Source organism: Esox lucius, chromosome 5 (genome assembly GCF_011004845.1).
Source record: "Esox lucius isolate fEsoLuc1 chromosome 5, fEsoLuc1.pri, whole genome shotgun sequence".
In the NCBI taxonomy this organism is placed as follows: Eukaryota; Metazoa; Chordata; class Actinopteri; order Esociformes; family Esocidae; genus Esox; species Esox lucius.
In genome coordinates this window covers 25,205,404-25,231,248 of record NC_047573.1, presented here as the reverse complement: position 1 = coordinate 25,231,248, position 25,845 = coordinate 25,205,404, and the positions used below count along the sequence as shown (strand labels likewise).

Sequence of the window (25,845 nt, the reverse complement as noted above, 5' to 3'; positions counted from 1 at the left end):
TAAAACCAAGAAGAAAAGTCTGAGAAAATGTAGGAGCATGTTTGATATTTGGGCAGACAGGGGAACCCTCAAAACCCCATTAGCTGTCTCCCCAAGTCTGAGCTGGCTCCTGCTCTCTGCTCTTCCTCCTCTATTTCCAAGGAATGTTTTAGAGGCACATTCCAACTGACAAAAGGGAGCCGGGAATGAAGCGGTAGACCACCTAAACAGTGGGCTCGGGGGCCCAGGAGTGGGGATGAGGCTGGGCTCTGGGGACAGGGAAGGGGCTGGGGCCGGGCTTCAGGGCTGAGCATAGGGCTGGGCTCTGGAGATGGGGGTAGTGAAGGGGCTGGAGCTCTCCTTTACTCTCCTCTCCCTCCACAGTCTTAGTAGTGTTTGTCAGTCTTAACACAGGCCATGTTAGCAATAGAGTACCTGGAACCTTTCCCAAGCTCTGAGGTCAGCGTCAAATAAAAGCTGGTATGGCTAAGGCAAATGTCCTCTGTCACTGTTGCTTGGGAAAGACCATGAACTCAAGATTGTCTTGTCCAGTGACTGTAGTGAATGAATACATTTTCTTAGTGGTCAGATGAGAATTGGATTTAATACTTAAAGATGGAGTCTGGGATCTTTACATCTCACTTGTGCTATGAGAGGACTGAGATGTGGGCGAAGCAGGTGAGAGATAAAAGTGAGATGAGAGTGAGACAGAAGAGACAAAGATGAGAGTGAGGCAGGTGTGAGATAAGAGTGAGATAATGGTGAGACAGAAGAGAATGAGACGAGGGCAAGGCAGGACTGAGAAAAGTGAGATTAGAGAGAGACAGAAAAGACTGAAATGAGGGTGAGGCAGGTGTGAGATGAGAGTGAGACAGAAGAGACTGAGATGAGGGTGAGGCAGGTAAGAGATAAAACGTGAGATGAGAGTGAGACAGAAGAGACTGAGATGAGGGCGAGGCAGGTGTGAGAAAAGAGTGAGATGAGAGACATGAGTATGAAGCAGTGCAGTTGGATGCCAGTCAGTGTTCTCCATCCACTTCTCTTTGCACGCTCCCAGCTTCGGGTTAACCCTTCTGTTTCCATGTCCAACAACCCACATCCCTCCCACTCCCCCACACACCACCCTCCCGTCTGAGAACAATTATACCGCTACCTCCTCTGAATAAATTAGGCCTTTCTCTCTGACATCCGTTACTTAAATCCCCAGCACTGTCCGCCCATTGCTTGGTGTACTCCAACCGCATCTTTTTCTTCCTGAACCGTCTACACCCAATTTCATGTAGCACGCACACTCACATTGACTCTTCCACATCCACACACAGTGGGGAGAACAAGTATTTGATACACTGCCAATTCTACAGGTTTTCCTACTTATAAAGCATGTAGAAGTCTGTAATTTTTATCATAGGTACTCTTCAACTGTGAGAGACGGAATCTAAATCACATTGTATTAATTGTTTATAATTATATTGCATTTTATTGCATGACATAAGTATTGGATCACCTTCCAACCAGTAAGAATTCTGGCTCTCAAAGACCTGTTAGTTTTTCTATAAGAAGCCCTCCTGTTCTCCACTCATTACCTGTATCAACTGCACCTCTTTGAACTCCTTACCTGTATAAAAGACACCTGTCCACACACTCAATCAAACAGACACCAACCTCTCCACAATGGCCAAGACCAGATAGCTGTGTAAGGACATCAGGGATAAAATTGTAAACCTTCACAAGGCTGGGATGGGCTACAGGACAATAGGCAAGCAGCTTGGTGAGAAGGCAACAACTGTTGGCGCAATTATTAGAAAATTGAAAAAAGTTAAAGATGACGGTCAATCTCCCTCGGTCTGGGGCTCCATGCAAGATCTCACCTCGTGGGGCATCAATGATCATGAGGAAGGTGAGGGATCAGACCAGAACTACACGGCAGGACCTGGTCAATGACCAGAAGAGAGCTGGGACCACAGTCTCAAAGAAAACCATTAATAACACACTACGCCGTCATGGATTAAAATCCTGCAGTGCACGCAAGGTCCCCCTGCTCAAGCCAGCGCATGTCCAGGCCCATCTGAAAGGTTTCTGATGTATCAAATACTTATGTCATGCTTTGTAAGTGGGAAAACCTGAAAAATCGGCAGTGTATCAAATACTTGTTCTCCCCACTGTAAAGGTGAAGATAATGCAAGATGGGTAATATGGATGGTGGTAAAAGAGACTTTCCCCAGTGTTTCAGGTCATTTAAATAGCATGGGTACTGGAAGAATGGTGGACATTTTGAAGTGGGTGGGGACAACCGAATGGGGAAGGGACTGGACGATTATGACGGTAAACATTTCCGCTAGTGGATCTGCGCATGCTCCGAAGATGTGACTTGGAGTGCTGGTCAGGCTGGAAGCCTTGCAACGGTTTACAGACTAGGGAAATGTTTGTTGGAGTTAATAATGTGTGAGTGACCTAACAAGTTTTCCGTGTTATAATATGTTCATGCGGGACCCATTGACTAATGATTGTAATGTGTTCATGGGTGTTGTGTTTGAACTCAGCCATGTCACCTGTCATCTAACAGTTGTTCTGTGTGATGCTGAACACATTCGGTTTTGCACAGACACTGCCCTTGACCTGTGGTCCCTAGTAACCGTTTCGGATATATTTTAAAGTCACTGAAGGGAAAAAATCTTCAAAGTGTGTTTTGATAAACCAGGAGACAGATTCCGGGAAGTCACTGGTGTTCTCCCCTGGAGTCCGCCCTAAATGCATCCCATTCTGCCAGGCTAATCACAGTCCAGTAGCACAGACCAGCACTGTGCTGCTCTTACCGCCAGTGCATTCCAGCGTCTTTGCTCATAGGCAGGGATGAGCTTGAACTGAGGTGATGCTTTGTGCGTGTTGCAGCATCCTGCTGAGATGGAGACAGAAAGAGTTATGGAGAAGAGACATGGATGGGTGAAGGGGAGGTGTTTTTAGCACTCTCCCTCCCTCCCTTTCTCTACCAAGTGTCTCTATTTACAGCCTACTTTAGGAGGCTACACCCCATTGCCCTTCGCCGAACCCCTCCGTTATGAGACCCGTGTCACGGCTTCACGTGACAGCGTCGCTTGGGCCGCGGAGAACGCGGCCCGTCTCCAGGCAACCGTGGCCAGGCAAGCCGCACCGCGCAGCGTCTGCCCACGAGGCATATTGCTGTGGAGAACTGCCCATAAGACACATGCAGAGAGGGCGCATGTCAATGCGTGCGTGCCCGTGCGCACGCTCGCCAGTGACTAAGTTTGCGAGCACTAGGGCCGGTCTTCCGGAGGAGGCATATGAACACTGAAGTATGTGATTCATCCCAGTGACACATCACGGAAGGCCATCTGATCATTTTGTAAAAAGTGATGGAAATATCCGCCATGACAAAAGCTAGCATGACACAGAGTGCTAGTGTAATGCTAGAAAGGTGATGGAATTTCACCGGTAATTACTGTGATTCAGTCATTTTCTCTGTTCGTTTCAAGTAATTACTGTGATTCAATAGTTTTTAAATTGCTTTAGCAACACTGTGGGACATTCGACTCAAACCACCAATTCGTAACAAGAGGAAAACGAACAGAGAAAACAACTATTAAATGTACACAAGTAGTGAAATAAGAGTGGTCTTCTTCTCAGGGTTTTTCAGAGCTGGAGTGAAGGAATGCAGTGGTCACAAACATCCATGTTCGGCGTGCGAGAAAGCCTGTTGCTATGAAACAGCGAGGTCTGACACACTCAATTCAAATGCACGAGTACGGTTCTGGGTGACAATGCCACCAGTCTTTTACTGGTGGGAACATTGAGAACGAGCAACAAATAGGCGCACCCATCCACACATACACACACACACAACCCAAACGAAAAAGAGAAGGACAACCATTGGTTACAAGATTTCCGGTTGAGAGTTAAGTTGAACGTCTCATTCTTACAGCGTCATTGAATGTTCGTTCATTACTGGCCATTAAATGTATGTTGGAGTGACGCGCGATGATTTCAATGTAAAGAATTGATGTGTATATTTCCAAGAGTCCCAAACCTCTGATGAAAACACCTCCATTTAGGGGACGGAGGGCAATTACGGATGGGCTCTGACTGACATGTTTGTGTACAGACCGTTCTGTAAATACCGCAAAATCAAGTGCCTTATAGTGCGTGAAGGTGTTGCCTGTGTTCCTTACAGTGCCACTTCCATTCCCCCCAGAGATGTAGTACGGGAAATCTGATCCTTCATTTGCATAAGTGGCACGTCAAATATTCTGGCCTACCCAGATAAGAGATGGATTTCATCTGCCTATTAAGCTAACACTTCTTTAGGGACCTCCCTGGAAAATGACAGAGGAACAAGAGAACAATCTCAAGGGGACCATGACAAAATGTACAATATTTCAAACAGTCTGTAAAACAGAGACATTCTTGGAACACTCCAATGACACCTGTCTCGAACACTAATGTCTTATATTCTGACAACCCAGAAACCATGTTCTGTATGTTTAATCTAACATTGATGGAATTCTCTCCTCATTTAGAATATCATCATTCAATATTCTGAGAATAGTTCTGTTTGACATGATGGGTAGGTTCTACCACTAGGAATGCCAAAACATGTTTTATACTTTCTCAGGAGGTTTATTGCTCACATACACAACCACAATTTCAAGAACCCCTCTAGGTAAGTATCCATCAATTAGTCTAAAGATTTTTCATTCAAATACTTGAAATGTTATTTTTTCTGCAGTGTGTCCTTTAAACTGGCTTATTCTAAATTGAAAGCTGTGCGTAATGTTGTAGCACACATGAAAAGACTAATATAAAGGATAAGCATCCTACTTTTTATCACCCAGTTGGAGAACATCTCTTTAATTTTGAGCTTTTACAAAGGCTTCTGTAGTTTGCAATATTAAATTTGAAATCAAAGTGCTTGATTTTCCCTTTAAAATTTGTAAAATCTTATATAAATACATTTCCCTGACATATTGGGAGGACCACATAACAGCATCTCCTGACAGCAGGTGTACTGTATACATGCAATCTAACAAATGCAAAAAAAAAACATTTCACAGCCTTATGTCATCTGACATGTTTCCCCATCTGTAGAAATGTAGAATATTTCCTGACAATTACACTTTTGTCAACAGGCATATTATCATGAAAATAGTAATAAGGAAATATACATTGGACAGAAACTGTGACAGAAACCTCCCCTTGAAGCAGAGGTTAGTAGGTGAAAAACATTAGATTAATCAAATACTCTGTCTCCAGGCAAACAGGTGAATGGTTGTGCTTTTGTTTCAAACATGCAGACTGAAATAACAGGCAATTATCTCAAACAGCTTCATGTCAATCAAAACAGTAGTGACTGGCAAATAATCATAATAATTCACTTACTGTTATTTATAATCTGGATGAGATTAGGAGGGATTACAGCGGGGGGGTTGAGACCAAATTAGCAAAGGAACTTTCTCCAGAACCAGGTCAGATGCTTCAATGATTCCTCGCACAGCGTCTCAGACTAGTAGTGCTGATCTAAGATCAGTTTGGCCATATAAATCATAACAACTATAGGCTATATGGAGAGGTGACAAGTGATCCTAGATAAATCATTCTGAGTTGCTGTGTGAACATGGGCAACATTTTTGAGGGGATTCTCAAAACCCTGTGACCTGGATGTTATGTCACAGTACATGTTACATATTTTTTACCATCTGCAGCAAAGGGACATTGTGTTAGGAACAATATATTGTGGTTTAACTGTTTATCCAACTGATTAAGCCAGTGAAAAAGTGAAAAGCTACTCAATACAAACAACAGGTACAGAAACTGGAAAGGAGGGAGAAAAAGAGAAGGTAAAGACTTACTTCTTTTGTTGGTGCTCTTTCCTGTCTGCCGACCCCAGGCTCTGTGAAAGACAGAGGAAACAGATAAACGCGCCATTCCCAATTTGAACAGGCAGGTCTGCAGCGATCAACAAGGACTCCCCTGAATTTCCATTTGTATAAAAGAAAAATCCTCACAGCGAAAACTAAACCAAGTGCAATTACGTAACCCCTAACAGTGTCAGTAAAGTGTCATCTGAAGACAGGGAATGCAAACACACGTATACCTGTGTAAATAGACTTATATGTACCGTTACCACCCTTGACAAACCCGTTTAGATAAAACATTGTGTTTAAACGCTGGGTGCAAAATGCAGATGTAAGCATGTTATTCCCTGGGGGTAAACCTCTTCTGAAAACAGATTACCCCACTAAAGTCACAGTGCTCTCCTTTCTCATTGAAATGTTGCTCAATCAAATTATTCGATATTCGTATCCTAGATGTCAACGTTGAAAAGGTATGTGATAGTTTAGGAACTGAAACAAACTAGTGACATCAGGTCACTAGTTTGTTAATGACAGGGAAACTACAGATACAACAGTCTATGGTGCAAAATAGGCAGCACTGTGTGGAAGTTAGTTCTAGATCATTCTGGGTTATGGAGGTTAGTTCTAGAGCATTCTGGGTTGTGGAGGTTAGTTCTAGAACATTCTGGGTTGTGGAGGTTAGTTCTAGACAATTCTGGGTTGTGCAATTGATTCCAATGGGGGCACAGCATGAAGAAATATAAAACGCACAGTTGACAAAAGTTCTAGCATCCCAACTTTTCTGAAAACGGGGTGATATAAGGCAGAAGTCATATGTGTCCCTCTGACAATGTCGACCCGAGAGTGTATCAAACTAAAATGAGTTTTCAATAACAGTCCATTAAAAGTTTATCTCTCACAAAAGCAGGGATATGAACAATCCCTTTCCCTATGGTGAAGTTAACACACACACACACTCACATCCCCAACCTGCTCCCATACTATACACAGCTGCAGAAAATTGGGTGACCCAGGAGGATGGGAGACAGACAGACAGACACAGCTTGCCTATATATGTAGCTCCAGGCTGGCTGGCTAAGAGGCTTTTAGAAGAGCATGGTGCCATCATTACTGCAGGGGTCCCGACCCCATAGGAGGCACCTCTCCAGCTCTCCGCCTCACCAGAAAGGTAAGAGGAGCTTCTAAATCCTGAACTAAAGTGGGAAAGTGAAGCACTGAGCGCGGGATAGCAGGCCCTGCCAATTACTGTCAGGCCCTGCTATTATAATGGATCCGAATGGAATATCATTTCAATTTCAAATTGAACGCATATAAAGCTCTCTGGAAGACTTATCTTTCACCTTGTTGCTGTTGCTACATAATGGTCTATGGTCAACATGTGGAATAAGGACTGAGTGGTCAAAAGTGCGAAGGACTTTCTTCTTTCTGATCGAGGTAAAAACGTATGTCCCGTCTGTATGTTCGTGCTAGGTGCACAAGCTGTCGTGGGCGTGTGCGTGCGTGTGGGAGCACTTCCGAGTCAGCCGCAGTGACATTTCAACCAGTGAGGGACCCCTGAGTGTTTTTATAGAGCTTTTCATCCCTGTGCGCAGAACTCCCCAGGCAGTCAGGATGACCTTAACCACCCGCATCGCCCCCTCACCTCTGGTCAATACACCCAGACACGGCCTCTCTACCTGGGAGCGTTTGATCCTGAATGGTGGGGTTAAAAGTAAACGTGTGTACAAAATGTTGACATAATTGAAAGTGTATACACGCATTCACCTTTACATCACCTAAAAAAATTCAATAAAAAGCAAGTCACTGAGATAAAAGCAAGCGTACTGTATTACAGGAACTTACGTCGAATGGAAAGCTTGCGCCAACTTAGATGTGGTGTTTCTCACCGAAACATATTACAGTGGGAGCAACAAACTCGGATTGGATAAGTCTGCTGAATGACAAACAAGTTAAGTTATGTTCGTGAACGTATACGAATGACTGCGGACGTGAGAAGCGAAGTAAACAGTTCATTTCCGACGACCCTTCCACAGTCCTTCGCTCGACGCCCAGAAGGCCGCCTCCGCGTGAGCTTCATTTCCTCCATCTCTCCCTCAGTTGCACAGCTGAGATTGGTGGCACTCAAAAAGCCCAACGCAGCCTTGGGGAGCATCCGTGCCGAGAGAACAAGGCTGTTTAATTGTCCAATTTCTCCACGCGCAAAACAGACGCGCACCAGCGCGCGAACCAACCCTTGCGCACGCCAACATCTAGCTCTTTAAATTAGTAGTTTGCTCAGAGAGTTGGCAGCTGTCAGCGTCTAAAAGAATCCTGACACTGAAATCTCTGTCAGGTTGTGAAACAGGTGGAGCGACACAGGAATCCCTCGGGAACAGTGTTAAAGGCATGGAATAATGTTTGACGTGCACAGAAACTACCTGTAAGTGTGCTTCTGGAAAGAGCGTATACTTATACATCTTATGCGGTCCTACACACTGTGAGGACTTAAGGACTGACTTGCACACCTGTGTGCCAGGTGAGCTGTGTCAACTGGCATGGCACCACTGAACAACCCTCCTGAAACAACCCCCCCCCACCCCCACCCCGCCCCACCACAACAACCTTCCCAGAATCCTAGGAAGCCCCGTCACCCCCCAAAACACTGACCCATAGTTCCACTGCACACCCTGCATTCCTCCACACCACAACTCGGCACGCGGCGGACATACCTGTCGCGTCCAAAACGCTGACCACAGTCAGATAGGACTCCAGTCTTCAACGCCCCTCACACCTCTCGCTCCCTCTGAGCGGATTCAATTCTCTCTCCTCCCTTCGCCGGCAACTCTCTTCCACTTGGATGCGGTCAAATCACTGGCAGCGGTGTTCACCTGACCACCTTCATCTGCGCTCCCCCCCCCCCCCACCACCACGTTGTCCACCTCGCTCTCACTCTGTTTTCTCCTCTTCCCTCGCTTCGGTTGAAGCGTGTCGTCGGTCACGGCGAGGTGCTAGGAGCCTGCTCAGCACGGTTGCTGCTACAGAGCGAGTTGTTGTACTTTAATTGTGGTTGCCAGGCGATAAGCTTCTCTCTAACTATCGCACACACTGGAGGGGAGGACATTGAGAGAGAGAGAGAGAGAGAGAGAGAAGGGGTGAGAGAGAGAAAGGGAGGGGGGATGGGAGGTGAATGCTAATGTCTGTATCGCCAGAGCCTTTAAAAAGGGAGATCGGAGGGGCTTATATTGAAGGTGGGGGAGGCAGGTTCTGCCCGTGGAGGAAGAAACGGCGGGAGTAGGTTCTAAAGTAGCAGGTGAATTTTCTCCTATTCATTTTCAGACAGGGTGCTCTCATACCCTGGGAGTAAATTGCTTTGGAGAACAGCTAAAATGGAAGATTTTGCCTCAGAAAAAACACAAACAGTCATCCGGGCTGAATGACAGAAATTAGTTAACCACACCAGTGTTCTGGCAACAAAGTGGCACAAAAATTGCAAAGATTGCAACATTCCCTCAGGTTGCAAATGTTGTTGTGTGATTTGCTGGGTTGCCCGGTTGATATTGCTTGGTTTGTGTCCGGTTTGTTTCGTAGCTTGGTGTAGCAACGTCATAACCTGGCTTGAGGTTTATGCTCATTAAAACCATTAAGGAGACTTCAAACCACGCTTCCCCAATTAAATATGGAGGGAACACATTTGCTGTAACACTTCTCAACAGGAAATGAACTAGGCTAATTAGGGCGGAGTAGCTAGCTTCTGCCACAACACAGATAATACACTCAATGACAGAAGCAGTCATGACATCCTAAAAGAGCCAATGACCTTATCCGGACCATTTGTGATAGTAGATCCAAGAGATGCTTTATTACTATTATTCAAATGAGCTTTAGCATTTAGGTATATTAAATACATATACAAAACTGGGACACTTCTGGGTGACTGTTTTAGCATATTTTTAAATTGCTATTGATATACTAATAAAAGTGACATTATGTATATTGAATGTATTTCAAATGGCAGAGATCTAGATACTAAACATATTGAAATATATTAATATTTTCGCTTGGGGATGCAAGATAGGAGGGTCATGGTTGTACACAAGTGCACCTCACATGGCATTAAAGTCAACAGGGTTTCCTGGTGTGTTTAGCAGGGGACTGCAACACCCGTTCTGACATGGTATAGTGGAGGTCGGAGGAACCACTCCAGCGGTTGGAGATTGGTTCCATGCGTACGCTGACTTTATTAGGAGCCTGTTTATGTATGCTGAGATCACATTGGATGGTTCTGGATGGATTATAGTGGCAGAATCGTTCCCTAGGAAACACAGGAGGATCGGTTCCTCCTTGCTGGGCTAACCAACCTTTGACAAAATGCTACACCATAGAGCAGCAGAAGATTTCCAAGTCGTCAGGCAAGGTGACCTGGCTCCTCCGTCCTTGTGTAAAGGTGTTAGCCCCATAAAAGGTGCCGTTAGGATACATTTCTAATTGGCATGTTTTTTTTCATTTTTAACCAAACTAAGCATTATTAAACTGCACATCAGACATTCAATGAAAAATTTACATGTACGCTGTTGGGAGGAGAAAAGGACCACCAATCATTCAGAATAGACCTCTTCTGTCATTGACGGAAAGACATTAGTCTAGAAGCTGACAACATGGCCACTGAGAACCGTAATCGGTGCCTTCAGATAAACAGTGAGCATGTGTGTGTATGCTCGTGTGTGTGTGTGTGTGTATGTATATTCATATGCGTGTATGTGTGTCAAAGTGTGTGAGTGAGAGAGAGGGAGAACAGTTATGTAACAGAAAAGATGCTATCAGGGCTGGCCAATCACCACAGAGAGCACACACGCCACTCATGTGAAACAAATTAGCCCACACTACTTCAGCCCAATGCTAATGGCCCTGAGTGATGATGATGGTGCATGATAGGAAGCCTTGGCAGCAAGCCAAGCGGAGCCCAGACTTGGTCAAGAGCTGATCGAGTAAACCCGTGGCCTTTTCAGGTTTACACCTTGTAATGCATTTTTGACACTTTCTTTTGGCTTAATTCTCTTCCTGAATCGTGCAAAGTCTCCCCATGAAAAATCCTTTTTTTTTGTTCAAAATGGGATAAAGGCTGAACAAGATAACGGCCTCTGTATCAGATTGTGACTCACCAGCTAGTCACCGGATGACATAGAGGCTGATGGGGAAGAAATAGAGCGGTAGGGATATCAGAATGCCACATGGTGCGAACATTGGCCTTGTCTAGAATGGGAGAACTTGGGTGAGTCACCATTTGCCCCCGCATCCTCTTCTCTGGTACTTTTCCGCTTCGACAGTTGTAGATTCACAGTTAGTTTGTCACGGACACCTTGACACCGAATCGGCAGACTGTCCCATATATTGTTTGCATTAAAACCAATGCCCTCTGTTTCTAGATGTGCGTCTTTATGTCCGTTCTAAGCAAGGTTCACATATAGTATACATTTATAATTCCCACCCACTTCCTGAATTGCCATCCGCAGGGGCGGGACTTCCTTCCGTTTATATTTAAGTAATTTGGCAGATGCTTTTATCCGGAGCGATTTACTGTAAACCCTAGCATTTTCCACGGCCATACTCTAACAACTGAGCCGAACAGGACCATCGCCCACACGTTAAGTAGTCACACCTGACATTCATCAGGGTCGCTAGCAAACGGACTAGAAGCATGTCATGTTTGGACATGTTAAATGTGTTATACAGTTTATGGACTTAACCTATAAAGTCCTTTCCCATGTTTAACCTGGATGTGTTATTTATTACCTACGTTTGTTCTATTACCTCAGGGCTTTGCCCATAATTTGCCATTTCTACAAAACGTACATTTAATACGTAATTGTTTAAACATGGTCATAACACAGATCAGTTAGCAATTTGATTTAAAGTTTAAGGACCATTGTGAGTGTACCGTATATTTTCTGTTCTAAAAAATATAAAATATTACAATGATATGGTCCTTAACTGCTATTGTGCGCAGAACCACACTGAAAAACACACGCACATGGCCAAAAGTAAACAGAGAGTACACAAATGTATGTACTGTAAGGGCATTTACTGTATCTGAGAAATACACAGTGCTTTCCTCAATTACAGTAAACGTGTTGTTCATCAGTTTGCTCCATACTCCAAAAGTTTGAATTCAAAATCATAAAATTCCTATGTGATTAAAATAAAGATTTAAAGCTTTAATTTTAGTGTTTTTCTGTACACGTTGGTTTCACAGTTTAGAAATGACAATAGTTTTTACACAGAAAACCCCTATTTCTGGGCACCAAATGTATAGGGGTGTTTTTAGTTAGTCAGGTGTGTTTAGTGTCCTCATTTGTGGAGAACGTTGATAATGTTTAGTCTTGATTCTGAGCTTTGCATTGGCCTTTGTTTGGCAACATGAGGATTAAGGAGGTGTGAAGTTCAGTTAAGGAAGGAAGTCATCATCAACCGGCTCATCAAATGATGTTACACAAATACAATCACATAAAAGCTGCGAATTTATACTTGAACCTAGTAGTAAATGTTTAATAAAAAAATCTACACTTTTGGAGTGTAGAGCTAAAAACAAGAACAAAATACTTCCTCTGCCAATAACTACGGAGGGGGATGTAGAAAAACTGTTTTGTTCTTTTAGACGTATCATTCACTACTCTAACTGTGGCATTATTCTGGCACAACATGTAGTTCGCCATTGCTATAAAAAGGGTATTTTGCTAACCTTTAGATGGATTCCAATGTTTTACAAGAATACAACTGTTAACAATTAATTCAGTGTATTAATTCTAATGTTGTGAAGCCAGTGAAAATCAAAAATCTAATTTCCTTGAGACTATACTTACAGGATTACCTAACTTGGCAGTAACTAGCCAAAACTCTTGTGGTTCCACAAATGACCTTTCAAAGTTCATCATATCCAATTTGGGATTAAAGCTCACAGAGGACTTGAAGCAGTTGATGTTGACATGTCTTCCAAAGCACCTTGTGGTTCTAATCACGCATTTCCCTCATCCTAGAAGTCTATACCAGAGTACCAGAATCCTTAAGCGCCGAAGGGAACATGCATTGACTCTACCATGGGTTCCTGGAGGATTTGGAAGGGTGGGACAGAGGCAGACATATTGGCAGCACAACACAATGAAATCACTCTGTCTTGAGGGCCAGATAGCTGAACTCTGAGGGTTTTAACATGTTTTTGGAGATTACCTTCTCTGTTCGAAACATTATATGGTTTACCATGTTAGATGTACCAATGCCTATGTCATTATGTTATAGTATTCCACAGCTGCTGTAGATCCAATCCAAACCAGCCCTCTCACGAAAAGTCATCATCGTTTTAATTTTTCATTTTGAAGCTGCCCCCAGCCTCATCACCTCATCATGGGATATGAACAGCGTGGCGGATAAGCACATCAGAAAGACACAGGGTCGATGACAGAAATCTAATCAAGAATTCCGACAATGGGGAAGACATTTTGAGAAGGGATATGTGTCGTGAATGAGCTCGTCTGCGTTGGCATGGCAGCCACCTTGCAGGGAGAATGTCAGGAGTTGTTCCCACTGGCGTAGCCATGAAGGTGACTTCCTCTGTCAGCCAATCAATCCCCAGCTCAAGGACATGTCCAGGAAGCCCAGAATTCCCAGCATGCTCTGCTGAGACACAGCGGTGTGGCGTCGCAGGGTGTCTCACACACCTGTCAGTCAGCGAGGCAGAGAGAGAAAATTGTTGCAGTAACCTACTAACATTCACACACACACACACACACACACACACACACGCACACACACACACACGCACACAAACACCTTCAATTGGTTCCTTAAAAGCTTCTCCCTGGGTTCCCAGTGGCTTTTCAGAGCTGCTCTCCTATTTACAGTCACCTGGGAAGAGACTGAAATAGAAAACCCCTGCCACTTTCACACCACCTAAGCTTCTAAACATTGGATGGGGATATTGAAAAGATCCCTGTACCGTTTCAAGACAGGAAGAGCCAGCCTGCTTCCAGGAAACATTTGGCCAAAATATAATTTTGCATCGTATCATTTGGCCAATTTCTATGACAATTTTGTCAAAAACTAACAGGCTAAGGCAAGGCTACAACTGGTACCTACTGAACTAACAGAATTACAAAGCTGAAATACCAACAACAGCTGCTACAGAGACTTCATCTCAATTTGAGCATTGTACAGAAGGAAAGTCATCCTGCATCAGAAGGAAACATCCATTAATATAAGGGTTACATTTAATGTCATTACTTAGTATAAGGAGAGAGGTTTTCCTTTAGGCATGTCAGAAATGAAACTTCAGATGCCTTGGGAACATGAATACGCGCAGTTTTGCATGTTCTTCTTAAGAACAACAGGTTGATCAGATTAAGATGTCAAATCTGTGTATGCATTGACTGCATGATACGCAACAGTTTGATTCAGCTGCGGTAAATGCATGAAAACATCCAGAGGGAATCGAAAGAAGCACTGGTCAACAGCCATAAAATTTAAGAGGGTATGAAATCTACACACTACTGCCTATCTGTAGACACAAACACTGCCTTGTAAACACAAATCTAAATAAGCGCCCGTTTTTCGGATGAGGTGACCATCCATTCTGGAACGGCTCTTAAATTTAGAGTGTGTGAGTTTAATGAGCAGGTCGTTTTCCTGTCCCCTTAGTCAGTCTCCCGTCCTCTGAGCGGTAGTTCTACGACAGAGTTACCCTTCAGTCGCTGGCTGGAGAAAATGAACCTGACGCGCACGAGCCACCTGCTATGTGTGGTGTTAACAGACAACCCACCACGGCGATAAAGCACACATTAACAAGTCAACTGGAGCCGCCCTTACGGATGAAGTAGTCGAGGGAAGAGAGGGAGGGAGAGATACATGGAAGCAGAGAAGCAGGGAGAGACGATGGAGGACAAAAATAATGGACATGGACAGAATGGACAGAATGGACAGAATGGACAGAATGGACAATAGAGAGAGAGAGTGATGGCTGGCGTGAAAGTGACTGTTGTACAGTGCAGTGATTTGGCAAATCTGGTTCCTAATGCTGAGGCGGCGGAGCCTCTGGAGCGTGGCAGCCGGCAGTGGAAGGCATGGCTTCTGGGGGACGGAGTTCTTCTTCTGCGAATCCATCCTCCAACGCCGAGCCAGACGGTGAGAGTCAACAGGCCTTCAGGCAGCCCAGAGGGAGGCTCCCCAGCCCCGTCTCCACACCCAGAGGGAGGAAAACGGACAAATGACTGCATGACGAGGTGGAACGTGGATGGAATTAGTCAGAGAGGCTGGATAAGGAATGGAAGATGGGGCGGACTGGAGGACTGACGGATTAAGTTTGATATAAAATGAGCCAATCGGAGTGCTCTGGGCGTGCCTGTCTGCCAAGTTGTTTCACCTATATTTTGAGTGTATGCAAAATAAATGTTTTTTCAACAGTCTGTATTTCTGTCTGTTTATTTGTCCGACTGCCTTTCTGTTTCTCAGTTGGTTTGACTGTCGGACTGCTTATCTGATTGTCTGTTTGTCTTAAATGAGAAGCGGCGTGTGGGTCATCCTCTCTTTATATATTTTTTTCTATCTTCTCGCAATTTCTCTCTCGTTCTTTCTCGCTCTTCTCTTTTCCTCTCCCCCTCTATTTTTTCTCCGTCTCCCCCTCACTCTTTCTCCCTCCCACTCTTTTCCTCTCTCTCGACATGTCATTATTTGGATAGGATTCCCCCTCCTGAGTCTTGTGGTTTGGGGAGAAGGGGACCAGAATATGACCCATAAATCAACATACAGAAGTGGGACCAGAATATGACCCATAAATCAGCTTGGCGGAGCCACCTACAATCACGCTAATGGGTCTGGAAGACGTGCTGTCATCCAAACCATGATGTCACACCCGCCTGAGGCCCGCAAGTGTGTGTGTGTGTGTCTCTGCGTGTGTGTGTGTGTCTCTGTCTGTCTATGTGGGGTTGTGTCAGCTTGTGTTTAAGGGTGGTCTGTCTGCGTGTGTGTGTGTGCGTGTGTGGTGTGAATGTGTGTGTGTGTGTGAGAAGGACTGTCTCAGTGTGTGGGTTTGCGTCTGTGTTTGTGCATGTGTGCCTTGTGGTCCATGCTGGCTCACAATGGGTGTTGGATTCCATCTAGAAAATCTAAACAAGTCAAGTGGTTTCAGTCTGAGGGGCACGTTTCCACCCGACGGCATTCCGGGACAGACATTTTCTTTAAAGGAACACACGTTATTAGCTGCTCATACAGTGTAATTGTCCATTGTATCCTAGAACAGGGTATAATTGGGAGACATCTTCATCTGGCAACATTCAACTAGAGGTGTTTATAACGATTCGATGAACCATAACCCAAGTACAATCAATCACTTATTTAATCAAACTTTAACATATTTCCGCATTTACTTTAATAATTAAGTTAATAATTTACACAGACTAGGATGGTCCAGCGGTCGTTTATGAGTGGAGAAATACAGACAAAAAAATCCAGATCTCAATAAATTGTCGAAATTGATTTCATTTGATCATACCAGCTATGCGAGAGATGGCACTGATCTGAATGAAGCCTACTGCCATCTGATCCCCCCCCCCCTTTGTTCTTCAATAAAAATGATAGAGACTGTCCCACTCCTTGAAGAAAAAATACATTAATAGTTTATATTGCATGCTAACTAATGTCAGATGTTGATGTTATTGAGTTGTCCTTTTTTTAAGGGAAGAAGAGATGTTGAGTGGACTTGAATGTTGCCGGGCACTAACAAGCAATAGATGATAGTTCATTCACTTGATAGTGCTCTGTTTTATTCCTGGTGAGGTCACAGGGGCCCTGTTCTCATTCATTATGAATGAAAAGGAATTCCTCAGCAATAGCTTAAACAGGACCACTATGGACCTGTACAAACCAACATACAGTCTGTGATTATGACTCAGTGGCACTGTTCCCTTAGTCTCTCTCACTCTACCTCCCAATGTCCCTGTCTCTCGCTCACCACCTGAGCCATGACGGACGTCAGCAGGGCATCACTATCAATCAGTCCATTAGCGCAGTGACATCTGACCTGGCGCCTGACGCCCCGTTGGAGGGTGCGTGCGTGTGTTCTCACACCCTCGCAATTCAGAAATAGCCCCATCTCATCCCGGACCTCAGAGGGAGACGTGACGTAGGAGCTGAGTCACGGAGTCATTGTCCTCCTTTGACTCACTGAGCAGAACATATGGTGACCGGAGACTGACCCGCCATGCTGTCGAAACCTCAAATCTCCCATAGAGACCTTCTCCAGGTTAGCCTCTGATATGGGCTTATCTGTTACAGCTGTGTCTCGTTAGCTTTCCCTGGGTCATCACACACACACACACACACCTTCGAGAGGCTGTCAACTGTTCCGACGCAATCCACCCACCCTTTCATCCATCTTTCCATCACCCACCCATTCGTCCATCCCTCTGTCCACCCCCTCATCTGTCTTTTCACGCTATCAGCCATCCAGCCAGTCAGACAACTAGCCGTTCAGTCAGCCAGCCAGTCAGTCAACTAGCTGCTTAGCCAGCCAGTCAGACAACTAGCCGCTCAGCCAGCCAGTCAGCCAACTAGCCGTTCAGTCAGCCAGCCAGTCAGACAACCAGGGTCCCAGAGAGCAGGCGTTGGCTGCTGCCTCTGTGTTAAGATTTCAGCTCCTGTTGCGTGTTAAGCTCATGGGTAGGGTGGGCTGGGTCAGATTGAGGTAGCGGCTGGTGTACAGGTATTGGTGGGGAGGTGTTGTGTAGTATGTGTTCGCCGTTGCTTGTTTGAAAACCGGATGCAGATGATCCTTTACGTGTCTTGGCACGCACGTCGACGTGCGTTCTTCTGCGAAAGTGCCCATGCAGCGTGCACACGGTGGCGCGTGTTTATACAGAGTATGCATGTGCGCAAGCGTGTTTGTCTGTGTGCGCGTGTTTTGCATAACTTTGCGGATAGGGTGGAGCTGTAGAAGAGACAGTCTTCAGAAGGAAACTAACGGGAGCAGAAAGACAGAGAGATTAGAGAGGGTTGGTAATAAATGACATCATCCCAGTCATTGGAGCTGTTTTGTGGATCTGCTTTTAATTTAATTCCCTTAAACTAATTATATCTAGGCCTGAACTTGGGCCTAAAGACACACGCTTGAGGACGATAGGTGATGGCAAACTTAGACCTCGATGGATTCCAGTTAGAGGTCATAAGACGTGGTGGACCGAATAAGATTTGAGAGGAAAATTACTAAGGGAATGAGCAAACTCCTGGCCTAAAAGCCGCTGTAGGTTGGAAGCATTGAAACATAATTTTACTAGTCCCTTTTCCTTTGTGATCATGTCACAATTCAGACTGTCTAGCAATACTACAAGTCGAGAAGTTGAAATGAAACTAATCATTTTCTCAGGTGCATGAATCCCATCAGCAGTGAATTTGTTGTTGTGTGTGTGTGTGTCTTCTGAATTTGTTCTTGTGTGCGTGTGTGTGTCTTCTGAATTTGTTGTTGTTGTGTGTGTGTGTGTCTTCTGAATTTGTTGTTGTGTGTGTGTGTGTGTCTTCTGAATTTGTTGTTGTGTGTGTGTGTCTTTTGAATTTGTTGTTGTGTGTGTGTGTCTTTTGAATTTGTTGTTGTGTGTGTGTGTGTGTCTTCTGAATTTGTAGCTGTGTGTGTGTGTGTGTGTGTCTTCTGCGGGAGCCTAAGGCCCATGCTGCCACTCAACTCAGCACACAGGGTGGTCCAAACACTGAGGCCTCTTTACTCAGTTACTCACCCACAGCAACACACCCACACACACAAACACAGATCCATAGGTAGCCACATGATAGATATAGTGCAGAACAACAAAATACACAGCAAACCTACAGAGCAAATGTTTCGGAGATAACGCACGCTTAAATGGAACTATATCCAAACTGGATGCATTTTCTATCCAGATATTCATTCGCGGAGGTGATTGAAGATATTGAGTGTGGTGTAGTTGTGGCTGCAGAACCGTATTCTGACCTTGGGCGCTAAACCAAACACAAGCGTTAGCCCTACTGGTTCGAGGGTGTTTCCCAAATATGTTTGCTATTTTCACCACCGAGACAGACGTGCGCAGGGCAGGTGGCAGCATGGGTTTGGCTAATATTTTCATCGTAGCTGGGTAAAGGCCAGACCTCTCAATGGCCGATCAGAACATTCCACAGCTAAAGAATGTGGTCGCTTCAACTTGTTTATGGTCTGTATTGCCTTTATCATTGTTCGTCATTTTGCTAATGTTAACAACCATGTTTGCAGTCAAAAACGATGTAAGTAATTGCATGGCTTCAATACGGAAATGTACAGCCTTAGGACTGATATACTGTAGGAGCTTGTCTTGAAAATGAGATAATGGATAAGCTATGGACATGTCAAACATTCTAAATGAGCATTTTCAGATGTGTTATTGCTGAGACCTAACAAGATGAATCCACAATTTACAGCAATTAGACAAAAATCCAACATAAAGAACAAGCGACTCACCATAACACTGATTCCAAATAAATTTTCTAAACATATAGGAACCATCTAACAGATGGCCTCAGACTTGCATTGCATGTATACCGCAGACATTCTGGACATAAAACCAGGACGGTAAATCAAAACAAGCAAGCGACAAACATAATAAATGTTAAATGTTATGATATAGCTGAGATAAAACAGACCCACACTGCTGTCTTCATAACAGGTCAGGTGTAAACGGTAGAGTAATTTGGTTTTGAACACATGAAATTGAAAAGAAGCTACTGTTACAGGAGAATAACTACTAAACATGAGGATCACTGGTATTCTGAGGTTATCACCTTTCGACTTGTGGGCATGAACACATATAGTATAAATCATTTCGGATTTTATATGTGAGAAATTTGGATCTCCGTGAATGAAAGAAAATGTAGGCCGTGCAAAAATACATAAAAATGTAAGGTCACTCATTCGCTCCTCTCAAACCTTGATCTTTTAAAAACTAATTTTGATTGAAGTTCTGGTGATTAAAATGTATTGGTTAGTCCAATATGTCAATCCCTTTATTGACATTCTTGACAAAGGCTACTTGGTGAATTAATTGAGCAGGACAATAAAATGCCGTCTTTACTGAGATGAGAGGCTATGCTCGGGTTTGAATTAAATAACACAAAATGGAGGGAAATTATAGCCTTGTCTTCGTGGCTCAGCCCTCCCCCAATTTTTTCTCCTCGTTTCATTGCATGAAATGGAAGGAATCATGCCTTTCTAGAAAAAAAAAAACTAACGTACCTTGGAACAGTTTTTAAAAACCACCTGTTTTTCAACATTTCCATCCCTATAAAGCGCTGCTAGTTGTTGTCAGTCTTGTGCCAACAATCACTTAAACTCAAGCCAGAAAAGGTATCAAAGGCTTCCAAGCCTGGTTCTCTTTTAGATCATGTAATTTGACATGCAACTTCAACATTTGCTTCCCACTGATTCCTATAGAGATGCACCTGATGTGTTTTGGCTTGGTTCATCCTTCTGCTGCCCTTGTCCGTCTTTGTTTGTATGATTTCCATTGCCAACTGTGCTCAGCTAAACTCAACAGACAGTTTCTGTTCTTGCTGAAGTTCAACATCAATGTCTCTGCCTTCCCCTGACTTGGTCATCTTCTCATTCAGTGGTTACAGGCATGACAGGAAGGAAATGGTCTGGAATTTGGGAAATATTTCAGCAAGTGAGCAGTGAACCTGACTAATATAGTGGGAGTCCGTGGGAGCCTGACAGCCATGCAATCGGTGGAGTGGACAGGAATTATCGCCAGTTCCTTTGCAATGATTCAACCTGGTCTCAGAAGGATGATGTAGACTATTTTACAAACATTTTAGGCAGGGGATTTCTTAAGATACATTACGTGCAGTAAAATAATGTTAGAGTCGGGAATGGAGAAAAAAAAGGAGTAAACATGGTTCAAACCAGAAACCTTCTGCATCCTAGATAGGCGCGCTACCCACTGCTCCAGTGAGGAACCTGTAACCATCCTTGGGGAGTGGTGTTGTCACAACATAAATATGTTCGAAGTAATTTTCTTTGTAACCCTAACCTAAACCATAACCCCAACCTTAACCCCAGTGCTGTGATCCCTAACCTTAACCCAAACCCTAACCTGAACCCCAGAGCTCTGAGACGTAATCCTAACCAAACCTTAACCTAACCTTTTCTGTTTCCTAACCGTACCCCAAACCTTAACACTAACCTTAACCCCGGTGCTGTGAGATCTAACCTTAACCCTAACCCCAGTGCTGTGATGCCTAACGGCAACGTGACGTTGACGATAAAATGCTCTTATAACATATACTAGCGACCTTGCTATTGCTGTTACTCATCCAAACTCCCCCTGTCTAATGTGGGGCGGTGGCTAAGGCCACTGCTTCTAATCCAAACATTGCCGGTTTGAAACAAATGTCTAACATTTTGTTAAAAAAATATATATATTTCTTAAAATATCATACGTTTGTCCGGCGTTCGTATGTTATTTTACGTTTTAATAGCACTCGTAACATTTGATACGTTGTAATAGCGTTCATAAGATATGTTACGTTTTAAGAAATCGGTTGCCATGGATTTACATAAAATAGTCTACGTAGGTTCCTGAAACCAGGTTGAACGATTGACTATGGCACCACTACAGCACTACAATAGTACTGCCATTGTACAAAAACATACACTACTGTAGATCTGATTCAAGGAAGTACCTTTGAAGTATGACACTACTGCCATGAACTTAGAAGAAATAATCCCATGCTACTTCCCTACCAATGGGAAAAAATAAATATGCTATGGTATTTGCACCCGATTCTGTAAATCAATCAATTGCTGGTTAAATTACAAAAATCTATATATGTTTAGTAAATAAGGTAGTAAACTTTATCAACACGACTGCAATTGTAAAATAAAACAATATAACAATAGGACACAAGACTTGAGAATAAATATTTTAAAATAAATTGGCAAGTATCTCCATCTAGCGCCTTCAAGGGGAAAAGCAGAAACAAGGATTTTACTTATCCAGATAGCCTTAGCAGCTGCAGTAACTACATACTTAACTACATAACAGTGTGTAGCTACAACGTTTGGTTTGGAAATACAATTTTTATAGCCTGTCCTGATTGTGATATAACAATAACTCAGCGAGCAAACATTTTTCATTAATATGTCCTATTCTAGTAGTGCATGCAGTGGCATTTTTATATGTAAAAAATTGGTGGGGCACAAATAATTAAAAAATATAGGATACATACCAGTAAAGCTACAAAACACCCTCTTGCTACTGATTTGTTTATTTAACACATCAACAAACAGCGTGGCTCCACAAAACACTTTTAACGACAGAGCGGCTTGCTTCTACCAGGTGTTGTAGTACACATACTGGAAAGAGAGAGACCTTGTGTAATTGCTCTCCTTCTCTCTCACACATGTAAAATTACCACTGTCACTTTTATAAACCTAAATTACGAATGGAACCAAGCTCAGAACCAATGTGCCTACATACGCGAACAGCAATGAGCTCAACACCACTGAAGGCCAAAACGAAGCGGAAATACAACCTTTTAGGGATACAGATCCATTCTATGACAACAACCTTAATATATAAGCATGGACATTGACACTCATCACCATCTACATCAATAAATCTAGCACAGAAATATGACCAATGCACGGACCAGCACCACAAAGGTAGGATGATATGCTTTCACTCACAAAGGCTGAGGGCTCACTTGAAGAGAAAGGTGGCACAGTGGTTCTTCCTCTGGCAAACCTATTGATGACTTTGGGAATGAAGTCATGTAGCTGCTGAATCAGGTGGCTTTCGATGGACAACATGGCCAATGCGTTGAGTTGCGGCTGTCCCATGGTATTGCGAGTGAAGGTTTTTATCCTCTTCAAGGTGGAAAAGTACCTCTCTGACTCGGATGTCGTCATAGGTGTTTAAAATAATTTTCAGCAGAATGATGGTATCAGCAAAAGCCTCCTCTAGGTTGTTCTCATGGATGGATCTTAACAGAGACAGGGCCGTCTTACCAGTGTGAAGCTCAATGTGGCGGTACTGAGTGGTCAGCTCAGACTTCAACTTTTCCTCGTTTCCTAGAGGCCTTAGTTTCACCGCACAGTCAAGTTCAGGTGTAGGGAATGACAGGAAAAATTGTGGGCGAGCGAGCTGTAAACCAGCTTGGCATTTACAGTTCGACTTTTAAATTATTTTCTCAAGTTATCTGGCATTTGTGAAGCTAACAAGCTAGGTAAGACAATCTGCCCTTCTCGCTCTTCTTGCCGACTAATGTTGGCGCCAGACAGACAGACAGCAAATCAGGTCTGAAATACGAAATTACGATGTAGTGGAGCTACCGGCTGTCAGATCCACTTGGCATCAAATTTGTGTGATCTACATTGATCACACAAACATTCTGTACATTGCATTGTGAGAAAAGGGGCTAGCCCCACATTCACGCTTAGCCTATGGCCAACTACTGCGAACTTGAATCGGCAGAGACCAATGACCATGAAATAAAATCCTAACACAAATGATAGGCACTTTGGGAAGATACTATTTTTATAGATAATACATTATAGGAAGTAATCTTCGAGAAATAAAAATAAATATTTTGTTGCAGTTCTTTCTGTTGACAACAGGTGGGGCTGTGCCCTACCTGCCCCTAATGACCAGTCTCCCCTGAGCGCATGACAGACAGTGCTGCCTACAGTATGTTTAGCCTGTAAAAGAAAACTAGCTTGGCATTCGAACTAATGTTATACAACGTGTGGTTTGGAATATGTTTACCTTTTATAGTCTATTCTGCCCACGGTAACTATAACCGAAAAGAAAAAAAAACGTTTTGTATACTTGTCCCTGGCTGATGATGAGGGAGAGAGATATAGGCACTAGGTAGATAGCTTGCTACTTAGATGGAGAGATTACCTGGAGGAGAAATACGGCCAACAGCTCACTTTCACGTCCATATCAGCCTGTGTATTTCTCTATTTCTTGAAAGCGATGCCTATATTTATTTGACTTTTCTCTAGAGCTCTATTCCAATTTCTTTGAAACTGGGAACACACTATGACCGGACCAAAATAAACAAAAGAAAATTATCGGAAAAGACGCTGAATGTACGAGCGTGAGTATGCCGAAAATAACAAACTATATACACTGTATATTATAATTAGCATTTTTCTTCGTTTGTGTGGTGGAAATTTTACAAATGGCTCCTTTAATCAGTCTCTCCATCCTTATGACCACCCATCCGTCAGTCAGCCAGTCAGTCATTCAGTCTAGTTGCCAAGTCTGTCCGGGGTCCTACGGAGAGCACCAGTCAAACCACAGAGAACAGCCCTAACAAACGCAGATCAAACCGAGGCCCTAATTAACAAGATTAGCAGACCTGAAATGCAATCTCGGTCCGGCTCGCTAAATGCACCAATCACCACTACAAAGACACGGCTACATGATTACTTACAGGATCACTGCGGAACAAAAAATAAGGAAGGAGAGTGAGAAGACAAGGGTTCATGAAATGCATGTATAATTATGTAGACAGCACCGTGAGAAATTATGTCTCAGTGTAAAAGGAACTGATGAGCTTGGCTCATATCAAAAGGCATGCAAGGTGACCAGCCCGGAGTGAATGTCTGCAGGGGTAGATTGGGACCATAAATTTGGCCCTTCCATTTCTAACACCACAGCCCATATTTCCCCTAAAAGCCACTATAATGGCAATTTTTTCTCTCCATACTCCGACATCAGACAATTATTTTCTTGCGGCTTGCATTTTCTGCCAGATAATTATACATCTGCTCAAAATAAATATTAGTCCACTGGGTTAAAAAGGGATCAGCCTTTGCCGAAATGCCAGATGGCCAGGCTGCCCCTGAATGTGTAGGGTTGGAGGAAGAGAATAATTGAACTCTACGTTTGATTGTGATCACTGGACTTTACAGTCCAGTAATGAAAGTCTAATCTAAAGTAGATAAAAGAAGGCAGTCTTCTTAGCCTTACCCAGTTTTTTATTTTCCATTTCTGTTGCTTCAAAAGACAACAGTTCATGAATGCTCTCTGCTGAGGTTCTGATTTCGACAAATCAAAATGATTTATTTGGGCTATTAGTGTTGCCATGTCTCTGGATTAGCTCAGGTTGACTCTTCCAGGTGAGGGGGATATGAATCGTTAATATTTGCGATACGCTACGATTCACATACTACAACATCACATCTCGCGCAGCGGGAAATACATTTTGCCCATTAGGGATCCAAAGAGCAGATATGGCATGCGGGCCCATGGTTCCCGCCGGAGCGGTAATAACCTCTAATTGCCTGTGATCAGAATACATTAGTAGAAGCGCTGAATTCTTTATTTGCAATCACGGAATACCTCGTAATATATGTGAGACCGAAAGTAAGAAGTGTAAATCTCGAAGGACTGTCAACAGACATTTCTTCTTTGCAGTGAACAATTCTTCTCAAGTATTGCTGTGCACAAAGCGGCTCACGCTCCCAAAACGCGAAGAACACGAGCTGTGACTCACGGTGCGTGTTTGTGTGGGGCTGGAGTAGTCTGCGCTGCATTTACATTACAATACATACCCCCCCCCCCCACCCGCACGCCGCCGCAGGGCTCAGCGCGCTGTGATATGTGATTTGCGACGTCCGTACAAACTGCCACGGATGGTGATGCGGCATGGGCAGACAGGCCACGGCAGACAACATTGCTCGCAATCCTGAGGGAGAACTTCAGAGCTTTCACGACCCCGGTTTCAAAAGAACATTTAGAAGGGAAAAGAATCCCGGGCGGTCATACTACACTCGCTGTTCTGGGTTTGCTGTTGTTTTTTTGGATCCCTCACTGTTTTCCCTCTCTGTGTTTTGTTTTGTTTTGAATGGCCGCCTCCACCACCACTGGCGACTGGCTGCACTCCCTTCACCAGGACGTCTGCGCGGGGCTGGCGCTTACTCACTCTCTCTCCCCCCCCCTCCCTCTCCCCCTCACCCCCCTTCCCCCCG

The 25,845-nt window shown here is 43.9% G+C and overlaps 1 protein-coding gene across 3 annotated transcripts in view; it reads right to left on the bottom strand.

Moving 5' to 3' along the window:
• The window catches only part of LOC105031631 (ankyrin repeat and fibronectin type-III domain-containing protein 1), a 204,176-nt gene that overhangs the window by 66,184 nt on the left and 112,147 nt on the right, over positions 1-25,845 (bottom strand). For all 3 annotated transcript variants that reach the window (XM_020046506.2, XM_020046505.2, XM_013133847.2), the window contains one exon: positions 5,841-5,881. In XM_020046506.2, coding sequence (XP_019902065.2) covers positions 5,841-5,881 — 41 coding nt within the window. The remainder of the gene's footprint in view (positions 1-5,840; positions 5,882-25,845) is intronic.